We start from the raw sequence: 14,429 nt of genomic DNA on the forward strand, positions 1-14,429 counted from the left end.
CTGCTCCCACTGGTTGTTTCTTTTGTTTGCACTGTAACATCATTGATCACCCTTGCATTTTATAATACTGGTGATTCAAAGATTTCTTTCTATGCTGTCAACAGTTGAAGAGCTTGCTAGAGAGGTGGAGGCCAATGAGAAGATGAGAAGTCAGATGCACGAGAAGACTAAACCTGTAAGTATTTATTGACCAAAGACAGCTGAAGATATATTATTCATTTTGATGGTTCTCATACTTTTTTCATAAGAGTTGCTAATCCTAGCTGTAAAGATAATTGAGTATTTTTATGACTGAAGAAAAACATGGCATTTTAGTTACAAATTCAGAATTTGTGAAACATTTATTTGTTCCAATTTCAGAAAAGAAAACTTTTTATACCATAGAAGTTATAATTAAAAGTTTACTGTTACTGACAGTTTAACAAAGACTTTGCCTGCCATTTTGTTTTCATAAACGTTCCTTTCATCTTATTGATTTGCAGGTCATGGTTTTCACAAAGAATCAGTCTGAGGAAGAGATTGAGGAGATGCATTCAAATTATAGTAAGTGCTGTTTCTTTCTCTCTGTTGTGATGTCTTTTTCTAGTTTTACAACCAAGTAGTTTCTTTTAAACTGAAGATTTTAAATACTGCTACACCTACTTATATAAGCCTTTTGCGTCCTTTCCTATTACCAGCTGTGGAGTCTACCCTCCACTTCAATCTCACAGGAGGCTGTGAGCTATGAATGTGGATGGTATAATAGTAACCTGCAGGCTGTTGTGTGCCACAGTTCCTGATAAGCATGTCTTTCTGAGATATTTAGTGTTTATTAATTTCGGTTCCCTAAAGCCCATCTGTGAGAGTGAGCTGCCAGCAGCGACTTAAATCAGCCAGTTTTGTCTTCAAACACCATGAGAAACACTGCAGCCTTTAGGTAATTCTATAAATACAAAGTGACTCAAGAAATGGTGACGAATACACAGGTGGCTGTGAGAACGTCTTGAGGGTTGTGGAGCTGCTGTTTTCTTTGTTAAAATGTCAATGCAGGTTTTACATTCTCAGTCAGTCTCATTCTAAAAGTTTGGAAACAGTGTGAACCAGATTTTCATCAATCAGTGGTTTTGTGCCAAATTTACAGTTTTCAAATTTATTGAAAGATTTGACCTGTCATTACAGATTTAAGTGGATTCTGGTTTTCTTTTAACAAGTTTATTATCAGTAACATTAAGAAAAAGTACACTTGTACTTGTGTTTTTCTTAATTTAGACCCTACTTTTATTATATTTATGCAGGGACGACAAGTAGCGTTACCAACTCATTTAACTTGGTTTGGAAAACCCTATAACACATTTTCATAGACGAGACTCTTGACTTATCTCGAGAACTAGATTACACCTCAGCCTGCAACAGACAGTACAGATATTTTGTGAAGCAATTTGAATAAACTGGTAAAGCTAGTAAATACACTTTCATTAGAAATGCAGATAAATAATTCCATATATTGTCCCAACTGTCCTTATGATAAATATTCTACTTGCACCAAGTCTTAAACGTTAGTTCTCAAACTTTATTGGTTGGGCCATAGGACAGTTTTTTTCCAGGCCCTCCAACAAACAACAACAAAAACTGATTTTTTTTTTCCTTTTACAGAAAAAAGGGGGAGTAAATCAGTACTGAGCAATACGGTATTCATTTGAAGTGCCTCTATTTCTGCATAAAATGAGACTATCTGAAAAATTTGTGAGATTAATGAAGAACTTAGCATATGTTTGAAACACTATCAGTAATCTTGAAAAAATAAGTTTTATTTTAGAAAATAAGATGCTGTTTTAAAATTCTTCTCTTTGAAATGAAGAAGCAAACGAGCCTCTACGTATTAAAAACTAGAGGTAAAAATGTGTTGTATTTTTAAAACATTACAATTTATGTAATTTATTTGTGCAAAAAAAACGAATGAAACCCATGATTTCACTACACTGCATGTATGTGTTAAAAGAAAAACATTTGTGAAGAAGTTTGATTCTTTTGACAGATTTATCTGATTGTTTATTTTTATAACTATGTTTAACAGCAGGTATTCATCCTTGTAGCTCTTTCATTTTCTTTCTATCCTTTCTCTGTGTATTCTTGATATTTATACCGCATCACATAGCGATACACTGTGATCATTACACAGAAAGATCATGTACCTGAGCCCTTTCATGATAGATGGCAATATTTGCTCCAAAACTGTCAAGAAAATATACTCCTCCTGCGCTGTGGCTGGACAAAGGCTCTACTAAGTACTTGAGCTTTTCCAGGTTGTGCCTGTCACCCTGGAAACACTAATTTGGTGAATGTACTATATTTCTAAAACAAATCCGGGTTGACACATTTGAAGAAAAAATCGGAGGAAAAAAAAACTAAGTAAATATCCAGAAGGCTTGTTTACTCCTCTTGTTATGACACCTTACTCTGAGAATCACAGGACTAAACAGACTTTTTAAAACTTGGATATTAGCTGTCTAATGGCTCAAGTGTCAAAATCAACTGAGATTCAATTTTGGTCACTTCAATTACGCTCTCTTTTTTGTGTTTTTTGTTGTTATGAGTCTGATATTCAAACTTTCTACATTGAGAATTGATCATCAAAAATTGATCATAAAATGTCATGTTCATCTTATTTGTATAAGTTACTTCTGAAAAAGGTTATTAGGTGATATTACTTTGGCTGCAAGCTGTTAGTTTGTTACCAGGACACAGGACTGGGCTAAAGTGGTATAGGAAATCTGCTGTATTTCAACATCGAATTGTTCTTTGACAGTTTCCTGAAGTCTAAGGTTTTATAAGTGTCAGCGCTTGTATTCGGTGCTCTTCCAGTCAGCTTGTTCATCTGGAAAACAAACCCCTGCCTCATCCATTGTAGCACAAAAGATTCACAGAATCAGCAGGGTGCTGTTTTATGTGGAATAAAGTGCAGCATATTAATACAGCAGAAATGTACGCTGTTCCTTTGAATACGTGCTTGTTCATAATATAAAATCATTTCACGTCTGAGACAGGACCATTGTAACACAACCGTATCCAAACTTTTAATCAGTGTAGAAAGCCTCCGTCTGGAGCGATACCCTTTATCAGTGCAGTACCAAACTCGGTGCAGATGAATAGGTATTATTTGACATTTAGAGGTGATGAAATAGAAAGTGTGTTTCTTACTTTTTTGTGACCATATATGTCTAGATAACTGGCTTAACCCGCATCTAATGACAGATATTTTTTTAGTATCAGAGGACATAATTCTAATCACAATTCAGGTCATGTTGACATAGTTGGATAAAGAACTTGTTGAAAATAACTTTATAGAGCTAACTTTAAAAGTGTTTGAGAAAAGGATGTGACTCACAGGAGGTGGGTTCTATTTATAGCTGCTCTGGTGTGATAACCTCTTGATTTATCAGAGGAGGATGTGGATGAGTCACTCTACTGGCGTGGGGAAGAGTGAGTGAGCAAATAAGAATGTGGAAGCAGACTATACTCATGCAAACACAAAATCCTTCAGGACATTGTAGACATTATTTTTAGTGTGACCTGCTTATTTTTGGCATTTGTTTCGAAGAAAATTATCTTACAACAAAAACCAAATACAAAACCTGGGCAATATTGCCCAAAATTCACATTATATAATTTCAAATACCTCTTAACGATATCACAGATGATTTATTGATTTTTTATTTTTATTTTATTTTTTTGTTTAATTGGATTTGCCCATGTATATATACATATATATATATATGTGTGTGTGTGTGAGACCAGAGACATTTAGTCTGTTCATAGAAATGCTGCTGTATCTCTTGTCAGTATATAACTTCTAAAATAAAAAAAATACAAATCTGTTATTTTAAGTTATTTAAACATTAGTCCATTTAAACAGCAGTAAATCATAAGGTCTAACAGAGTAAAAAACATACATTTAATTAAAAGAAAAAAGTTTTATGCCAGTGGTCAAATCTGATATAATTTAACTTGAACAAGCATTATATGGATCCTGGTTTGGCTGCTGCAGACGGACTCGGGCTACTCCAGCAGAGGAAATCATGACACTCCCCAGCCAGTGAGGCCTAATCTCATAGTGTGTCGTTGTTTTGCCCCCGGGTCTTTTCCTGGTGAAACATGACAGGAATATCTTATTTGGAAAGCATCACAGAAGCATCTTTGACAGATGCCTATATAGCATCAATTGCCTTCATTCTCCATTTGGAGAAGTCGTTTTCACTACACCATGAAAAAGAACGTATCCCGACATTATATACAGCACTTTGAAAAAGTATTTTCCACATTACATATTTATTCTGTTTTTGTCACACTTAAATGTTTCAAATCATGAAACAATTTTTATATTCGACAAAGATAATCAGTGAAAAACACAAAGTGGCTTTTAAATGAGAATTCAATTTATTAGGACAAAAGCCATTGAAACCACCCTGTCCTTCTGTGGAAAAGTAATAATTTTGGTCTTAAATCACAATTTTTTTAAAAACTCATAATTTATCTATTTTTGCAAACCTGAGATGGATTTCACAAGCCACACCCACACCGGGTCACCACCAGACCTGTAAAGTGATGATGTCACTTGAAAAGAACCTATAAATAGGTTAAAAGATCACAAAAAGCCACACATCATGCCATGAAATGAATTTAAAAAAGTCATTTATATCAGTTTGTCTGGAAAGGGTTATTGACCCACTACTGAAGCTTTTGAACTTGAATGAAATACCTTGAGAGCCATTGTACATAAAACAGTGGTAAACCTATCAAACTTACTCCTAGAGAAGCTTAATGACCCATCCAAGAGATCACAAAGTAAACCAGACAATCGTCTAAGCACTGTAGGCCTCATTTGTCTAAGGTCAGTGACTTAAAACTAGGGATTGGATGGCAAGATGGCATTCAAGGGAGAGACCCTTTTGAAAATATTTGGTGGGCGGATGAGAGAAAATTAGAACTTTATGAAATGCGTGTGCACCATTGCATCTGGCATGACGCTTGCATATTATTTCACTAAAATAAAATTAGGCTTAAGAGGTAGTTACTGTTTCACACAGGCATATGTTGGTTTTAATGGCGTTTTTCCTTAATAGTTGAAATCATCTTAAAAAAATTTGTTCAAATCAGGTTTTAAACTTTTGTATTTACTCAGCTTACGTTTGTCTTGTGTTAAAATTAGTCTAATCGGAAATATTTAAGTTGGACAAAAATGCAAAAGTGGAAGAAATCTTCCACAATGCTCTATTGTGATTTGCATCACTATTTTCTGTCTGAAATAGAAGAAAAATCAATCTTTTTATCTTTCCAATCTTTTGAATATTTAAATAAAGAGAAAATCAAAATTAATCCAATTGAACTGATGTATTGCAGATGGTTGTCTCGCATTAAAATATGAATCCACATATATATTACTCTGCATTAGTTTAAGTTGTCCAGTTGTCTGCTATGATGTATTATTTTCTCTAATGCATCTTGGTGTGTGGCTTTAGCTCTTTACCAAGCAGTGCAGCTCAGCCACGTGGTTACCACTTCAATTATCGAAATACATTAAGTTTATAGCACTGAAAGACAAGGCATGTTATTGTAACATAATGCACACAGGTATTTCTATGGCTCTTTAATATATCCTTTGTCCACAGGAAAGCAGCACAGTGGTGACTTCTTTCGGCTAATTGCACAGGTCCGAGGCCGACTGCAGAGCACCAGACAAGCCCATATGAAGCAGGATGTGAAGGTGGAGAAAGAAGAGACCCAAGCTTCACATTCTTCTGGTATTACAACAGTGATAATTATTGATCCTATCAACTATCAGCAACAGTTGGCTTGTTCCAGTTGAAACTTACTAATTCTCAAAATGCCCCTTAGATAATTTTTTTGCTTAGAAAGCAATGGAAAACACAAGTGCACTCTCTTAAATAATAAAACACTGTTCACAACACAATATCATCAGGATTTTACTGGGTCTTAAAAGGTCCTAAAACTCCAGATTCTTGTTATTATAATTCATGTTCTGGAAATGTGCTGGCAGCAGAAATTTGGTACATATGTTCTAGTTCAGAACGGCCTAATAAACACATTTAGGGTATTTATTCAGTCTTTCTTAGAAATCCGCTATAGAGATCTGTCCACCTGTCCACCTATCCTGTACCAGCTGCTTCAGGAGAATGCTTGTATAGTAAAGTTGATCTTACTAAACACAGACTTGCTAAAACTTGTTGCTAATGGATATAAAGAAAGAATAACGTTGAAGCGCAAACACAGTTGACTCACATGCCAGATCAGACATCTCCATAAGTTCTGTGAACAACTTCACTTGGTGAAACCCTGGATAAATAAGTCAACATTAAAACTGACCTTTTTGTTGCCAAAAAACATATTTTTAGGTACATATTTACATACCTGAAAATATGTAATGAAAATGTATATCTTGTATTATGTGCAGTCCATGTTGGAGAAACAAACCATTCTGTAGTGATAAAGGTTGAAGATGAAGAAAATGATGAGGATTCGTTTGCAAGAGGAATGGAGTTGCCATCCAGCCCCAGCTTTAGTGACGTGTCCATCAGCAGGTGAGAAATCACTTAATTATTATACAGTTTGATAACCTAACTTGACTTAACTGTTTCCATTGCTTGATTATAGTTCTCATGGTTTGACGAGTCTAAACAAAATTTGCATTGTTTCAGGGTATTTTGTTATAAAAACAGACACATTTTATGATCTATTCCATAATCAGATTACTTTTATTTTAAAACAGAAATACTATAAATTCTATAAATCAAATTAATTATTGTTATTGTTCTTATAAGAACTGTAGGATTTAAGTAGAATTATTTATGTATACACTGTAGTGCTTTACAGACACATTATTAAAAGTAAAATAAATCATGTAAAGTCTGTGTGCAACTTAAAAGTGTTGAACTGTAAGATTATGGTTTGGAAAAACAGCCAATCTTTTTTATTTATGTTGATATCAGCCACTTTACAGTTAATTTAAGGCAAAGGCAAGATGTACAGACAAGTTGTAGACGTCTGAACCAGTTAGCTCTATCTTTTGTTTTCCAATCAGCAATGCAAAGTGCTACAGTGGAGCAATGCAATTATTTCATCTTAGCTCAGTAATTGCTCAGAAGGTAATCACAATAATCAAAGGTAATTAAAGCCCCAAATTACAGACCAGGTCAGCATGTACCAAGCTATTCCACTAATACTTATTGCCTCTTGTTTCAACTAAGTGCTGCAGCAATTAAACAAATCTGCTTTTTAAAGTTTACCTTAAATATCCCTAAAGTCCATTAAGCTTTATTTATAAAACACTTTCTACTACCATAAGGAGAAATGTTCTGCACAAAATGCATTACAAAAATGTCATTACAAAGACACAGAAGCAGAATACTAAAACAGAGACATATTTTTTTCAAAAAGGATATAGCAAGCTATGCAATAAATATTGTAATAAAATAAAACAAACTAAACTCAAGATCTCATTGGTTGTCAAAAGCCAAGGCAAAGCAATGAGTTTTAAGAAGTGATTTAAAAACAGTGATTTATCCTACCTGCATTCCTCTTTTTAGGACCGGTCACAGGAAAAGCACACCCCTCTCATCCAAGCCTAAGTTTTGTTTTAGTTGCCCTCAGGAGCAGCTGGTCAGCTGACCGGAGTGAACAAGTTGCGGCACCATGATATAGGATATGTAATCAGCGTGTAAATGGGTGAATGAATGGAGTGTGAAGTTATTTGGGATCCTCTGGACTTGATTAAGCACCATACAAGTACAGACCATTTGCCATTAATTTAATGGTGCAGCAGCACCTTGGACAGGGAGGAAGGGGCAAAGCCATGTATAGCTATAAAAACAAATAAATAAACTGCAGCGGTTAAATCCAAAAGGACATGTTACGTTAGAAGAATTAAAATTTCCTAAGGACTTAAACCAATTATGATGAGAAAAGGATTAATGTATGCTTAAAAAGCAGAGTTGGAAAATAACTCTTCAAAATAATAGTCTGTCATATGATTGTTTGAGCCAGACATTTTAGTTGGTTTTACAATCCTATTGACCGCAGACCAACACAAGATTTATTTGGGCTTTCAAAAAAAAGTTCTTGCTACTTTTCAAAAAAACAATTTAAAAAATAGGTTAAGCCTTTTATAGGTTAGATAATAATAGATTAATAGTAGGTTCCATATTACCAAAGGAACTAAACCAGTCATGAATAAGGGATTATGTTGGCCTTTCAGATAAATCTTATAAATATTCTTCAAAATAAAAGCCAGAATCTCTCATCGAGCAGATGAGAGTGTGTGACTTCAAAATTAGTCTTTCTCCATAATGGGTTAAATTATTAATGAATTTTGCTCAAAATATAATCATCAGCTATAAATATTATAATGTCATTATTAAAAAGAATGTTGTTAGTGAAATGACCAACACTTTTTCTGCTAAAAACTAGACAACTCTAGAGCTGATTAATAATGGGGAAAATATGCAAAAATATTGGTGAATATAACAATAAATATATGATTTGAGATAAATAAGTATTCATAAGGGGTTAATTCTATCTGCCTTCAGTTCATAGCAAACTTACAGTAGGTGATGATGATTAGTTTGTTCAGCTATTGGAAACGGACAAAACAATATATTTTCATCTCAAAAAGATCTCATTGAAAAAGTTGCTTCTTCCTGACATCTGCTGTTGTGGTGTTGAAACTACTCTGTTGAAGTTTCTTTATGATTTGACCACTTTCACATCTGTTTTCCTGTAAAAAATTTCATTCTACATTAAGCAGTAAGTTTCACTATTTATATTAAAGGCGAAGTATAGAGAGCCTAAGTGAAGGCTACACTAATACAGTCCTGGAACTTCTTTGAGATTAATATGTTGTAGAGTGTTATAGTAATAAAAGAAATAGTAATAATGATAAATTTGTGATATATGGTTCCACCTCTAATTAAGACAGTCTAGTCCTTAGCCCCATCAGCTTAGCTGTCAACACAGACCCAGGGTGTGATATGGCGTTGCCTGTGATGAATAGGTCAATTGGACATGTCAGACCCTCAGTGGGGGGACAAAAACCCATCTGGGTGTAAAAGATTTGCTATGATTCATAGATTAGAGCTATTTAGGTGGAAGTCGGATTCTGTTCCAAGGCAGCAAATTAAAGCTGGTAAATTAAATCATATTGTTCTGTCTCTCTTTCCTCTTTCTCCCTTTTCAGTTCTATTTCAGACATTTTTGGTCCAGAATCTTCCATAAACATTAAGTAAGTGGCTCTTTAGTTATTCAACTTTCTTTAACTTTCTATTTTGTCTTCTGCCTGAAAACAAAAAATTACTTTTTGGTGTGTCTTCAAACAGGGTAATAATGCAAAATGTGTACAAAAGCAGCACAGCATTGTTTCACCATACACAAAAATCCACCTTTTACCAATTTTCAGTGTGCAATAGAGTTTCTGCAGTAAAAAAAAAGATCTTTTGAAAGGATGCCAATAAGTTAGCTTAATGACAATATATTTTAGTATAATTTGGGGAACTAAATCACCGAGTTCAACAGTAGGAAATTAATGCTGTTTATCTTTGAAACAGTTTTTTTAAAATTAAGTGAAACTCAATATCAGCTGTTAGCATGATGGAAGCCAAAACTCTGAAGAAAATAATGAATATGACATGATGGAGCAGAAATCAACTTTAGAACCTCTGCATTTTACTGATCATAATAAAATCCACATAACATGTTTTTCTTATATGCAGCGATCCCAACACACTTGATTTAATGCCACTTAAGTGAACAGGGAAACATATATATGACATTTATCATTTCTGTTAGTGTTTTTTTCTACAGAAAAATCTTCTTATTAAACTAGAGGCATGTGTGAAAACACCCTGATGCCATCAGTAAGCTTCCTGGGTCATGTTTTCTTTTTTATTTTTATTTTGGCTTTTTCGTATCAGGCTGTTCTGTCCAAGGTGACCTGACAAAGGGAGATTGAAAACCCTGCCCTGCAGCAAGAAACCACGAGTCAAGTCTGCTTTCATTATCTAAAGATACCTTGTGGCTTTTTCAGTAGCTTCAGTCATTGAATGCATGTTGTCCCTTTGCAGCCCAACTGATTTGTGGCCCACTCGGAGCCTTGCAGAGTTGAAAGCTTTGTAGATCCCCAGCTTCCCATACAGAGTCCTCAAGCTTCCCCTGCTAAACACTGCAACCTGACAAGTCACGCCTGTAAACAGATTGTGGAAAAATATTGGACAGGTTTTCGGTCTTCATATTCATCTTCTTGTGACTGCCATTTTTTAAAAACATTATTTTATTCCTTTATCCACATTAAATAATTAGTTATGTTGATGATACATGTTAAAAAGTCATGCATCTTCATGGTCAAATAATCACCAAGCTTTCTTCTGACAGACAGCTCTGTTTATTCCTTTCCATACATTGATATGTATTTTTTATCATTTATATTCCTGCTAGCCTGCTGTCATTTCAATCAAACGATTTTGACAAGCAATAAGACCGTCACACATCTGCTCACCCCCAAAGGACACAAATAAATAACTGCACCTACCTGGAGCTCATTCGCTTGCGAACCACGATCAAGGACACTGAATCATATCCTCGTATTAGTGGGGTGGTGTTGTTTTCAGTGCACACACTCAGTTCTGTCACGTCTTCTTCAGGGTTTGTTGTGCTGCTATTTGTAACTTATCTAAAATGAAGTGGGTAAAACGCAAACAGGACAAAGACGTTTTGAAATCTGACTTTTATTTTCTGCATTTTTCGACCAATGTTGAGATAGCAAAGCTGTTTTGTGGATTTCACGTTTGTTTCAACGAGTTCCCATTAAATACTTGACCAGTATGCATTCATAATTGACCGGTACTGTGGGTCTTAAAATGACTCATCAATTTTATAGACTCATAATTTAAAGAGTGCTTTTGAAGCCATCCGGAGAAGGAATTTTCTTTTTATCAAATACAGCTTTAGCTCCGTCCTCTGCCTTTAACCCACCAGTAACTCTCCCCACTTGGATGCCTAACCAAACTTTTACCACTAACACCTGGTGTTCTGATGAAAATTCCTTCACCGGAATTGTTTTTCCCATCCATAGAACTGAAAGAACAGGGTTTAAATACATTACATAAGGCTGGAGGGTTCTGTATACATCTATAATAGAATCAGCTGCACAGAGCACCCGTCATGTGCAGCTGAAAGGGATTCAACAAATGAAACACTGCTTTTATGGGTCCCTTTTGGTTTTCTAAGCCATGTTATCTGAAGATTTATTTTAGGAGAAGATTGGTGAAAGTCAAGGTTGAGCTAGTAATAGATCTATAACTTGACACAGCCACTGGGCTTCGGAGCCCGCTGGGGGCACCCATTGTATGGACTTGGTAAGGAAAATCAGAAAAACTATTTTATTTAAAGGCATTGTATGCCAAGTCCACATGTGTCTTCTGAGAATAGAATTTGATTGAACAGTTTAAAGTGTATAAAAGCAAGTTAAGCAAATAACTCTTAAGATTTCCTCACAGTGTGTAAGTTATGCCACTGAAAAAATAGTTTTATTCTAATAAAATCCCTAATTTATTTTAGTTTAGCAAAAAAATATGAAGATTTTCTTTGTTTTAAGATTCCCAATGTTGTAAACTTCACTTCTCTATATAATCATAAGCAGTTTTTTGGCTTGATTAGTTAGACTTTGGAAAAACCTTACATTCACTGGCAAAATTATTATTCCGTTATGCAAATTTTATTTTAACATTTCTAAAATTTGTTAATAACCCATTGTGGCGTAAACATTACTTTTTGGGCTGGGGGAGTCAAACCGTCCAGTTTGAAGAGAACCAGATGTGATGCTCTTTGTATTCTGACACCTTTATTTGAAAACCAACTTTAATTTCATGATGTTGGGCACTTTGAATTGCTGAGATGTGCTATACAAATAAACTTGATTGATTGATTTGATTCAGAAATTTGAGCAATAGCAGCTCATCTGGTAAATTGGAGTAGATCAGTCTTCACTGCTTCATGTGTATTGATCAGCCTGTCACTAGTTTACCACAAGTCTTTCCTTGGACTACTTTTGAAAGATTTTACCCATTACTGACCTTGAACACCCCACAAGTGCTGTCACTTTGGAGATGCTCTGACCTTTAGTAACCAATCACAAATTGCCCCTCGTTAGATTCACTCATACCATTATGTTTTCCCATTTTCACTTCTTACAGATAAACATTAAGGACATAATGTTCACTTGCTACTTAATATTTGAAACTCATTAAGAAGTGCAATGATCGAGGCGTTATCATGTTATGCCTGATCCAAAAATTAGCTAAGGTCTACTGTAATACCGCTGCAAAGAGTCTATTATAGCATTTCTTGATCACTTGCAACACTATGCAGACACTCCTTCTATCGGGCTGAAGGTTCACTCACCTTTGTATGCAGAATGCTTGAAATGGGTCCAATGGAAGGATAGTTGGATCCACTTAATGATTAATTTGGCTAATTATTTCATCACTCAGGTGTGCTGTCTAGAGCAGTGATTTTGAACTGATAGGTTCAGGAGCCGCCATCATGTCTTGCTGAAAAACACTGTCCTAAGTCAAGAGAATTTTTTTTTTTACTTCAGTCACCTGAACTGAGAGTAGTTTGTCTCTATGAATTTCAGCACACACTCAAATGATACCCCCCGGCTGACTCTGTTGTTGCTTGGCGATGTGCCAATTTCCGTATTGTTTTGAAAGCGGGCGCCCATCCAGTCGTTATCCCTTTGCTTCTTGGGTGTGAGAATGTTAAACATCAGCCCTAAATGCCTGATGTTGCCTGATCAACAGGTAATGATCAGGCAATCATTACCTGTTGACTGAAATACATGAAACTGTGGCTCATGGCAAAAATTAACTTGCTCTCCCTTAATGAAGTAACATGTAGTAACGTTTACACCAGGGGGACGGTCCTCGAGGGCCGGCATCCTGCACGTTTTAGTTCTCTCCCGGGTGGTACCCGTTGTACTTAGTCCTTCTAATGAACCAACATTGGATCCAGGTGCGTTAAACCAGGGAGAGAACTAAAACATGCAGGATACCGGCCTTCGAGGACCGACTTTGGGGACCCCTGGTTTACACTTTCAGCCAAAAATAAATGCATTACAAGCAACAGTGGTGCATTAAAAGCCACAGACAATTACCACATATGTTACATGACATCATAATCCAAAAAACGCGCTAAATATGTTCAGGGTTAGGCCCATGTCAAGCACGAGAAGCAGTTCAAAAAAGGTGATTTTATGAGGAAACATAATGGAGAGTTGTCTGTTGATGAAGAAAACTTAATTTTTATGTCTTTTGCAGCCGAGTCATTTTTTAACAGGTTTTTCATATTCCTTTATTTCTCCTGTAGTCAAATAGTCTGCAGAATCTCTACTATATTTGATCTAAGTAAATGAGCTTTTAGTGTTAATTAACTAAATGAACATAGGGGAAACTGAAGGAAAAACCTTTATTTGTCTTCCACTTGTCCATCCGCTTTGCATCCTAATTATGCTGATACGCTTGTTAAACCTAAATTATTGAAGAGGCAATGGTTAAAGTAATCGTCTGCAGAGAAAAACTGATTCTCTGAAGTGATTAAAACGCGAGAAAAGCAAGTGACAAATTTAGAAAGTCTGTTATTGCCTTTTTTTATTGATCAGCCTAATCACGGCCATTTTTATCATTTTTATTTTCTTCACATTTCTAAACTACTTTGTGTTGGTTATTTACCCTGAACCACAAATAAAACACATTAAAGTTTGTGGTGCTGTGTATCATTTCACTTTTGTCTTTTTTAAATAAAATAACCTGACCCTCTCGGATTGTGTTCTTTCACAGAGACACAGAGACGTCTTCAGCAAAGAAGCGACCGTCGAGCTCCAGAGGCACGGACACAGAAATGTCACCCGATACGGGAAAACGACAGCGTAAAACATGAAGGGTCGGGCCAAGATGCAGTGTTAGTGAAGGTCTCATTCATTTGAAAGGACTAGCACATTTCAAAGATTTCCTTCCTTTTCATATGTTATGGTTTACTTTGTAATTACTTTGAAATAAATTCTATCGCATTTTATCATATTTTGTTATGTGTTCAGTATTGAGGTAATATTTGTATTTCACTGTTTATTCAAAACGAGAACTGTGGAAACAGTACTTGAAATGGAAATACGTTTTACGTGCTGCAGGTTTAGTTTGTTGCTGCAAATCGACTTAGCACTTGTTAAATATTAGACTCATGCAAATTTAAGAGGTTTCTGCTCCCAAAGGTTTTTCCTCTGAAAAAAAGATTTCTGGTGAAGTTTTATTCCACTGAAGTTGTCCTTTTCTTCCCCCATTTAATCCAGAGTTTATACCACTGTAAATTGCAGCCTAAACCCAAATAAAATT

The 14,429-nt window shown here is 35.4% G+C and overlaps 1 protein-coding gene across 2 annotated transcripts in view; it reads left to right on the plus strand.

Annotated features, from left to right (window-relative positions):
- rad18 (RAD18, E3 ubiquitin protein ligase) overlaps positions 1-14,115 on the plus strand; it is a 29,029-nt gene extending 14,914 nt beyond the window's left edge. For both annotated transcript variants that reach the window (XM_005799886.3, XM_023325172.1), the window contains 6 exons: positions 105-175; positions 483-543; positions 5,646-5,777; positions 6,449-6,575; positions 9,227-9,271; positions 13,881-14,115. In XM_005799886.3, the coding sequence (XP_005799943.1) occupies positions 105-175; positions 483-543; positions 5,646-5,777; positions 6,449-6,575; positions 9,227-9,271; positions 13,881-13,980 (536 nt within the window). In that variant the 3' untranslated portion in view covers positions 13,981-14,115. The remainder of the gene's footprint in view (positions 1-104; positions 176-482; positions 544-5,645; positions 5,778-6,448; positions 6,576-9,226; positions 9,272-13,880) is intronic.
- The last annotated feature ends 314 nt before the right edge of the window (positions 14,116-14,429 follow it).

The sequence above is a fragment of the Xiphophorus maculatus genome, chromosome 20 (assembly GCF_002775205.1).
Source record: "Xiphophorus maculatus strain JP 163 A chromosome 20, X_maculatus-5.0-male, whole genome shotgun sequence".
In the NCBI taxonomy this organism is placed as follows: Eukaryota; Metazoa; Chordata; class Actinopteri; order Cyprinodontiformes; family Poeciliidae; genus Xiphophorus; species Xiphophorus maculatus.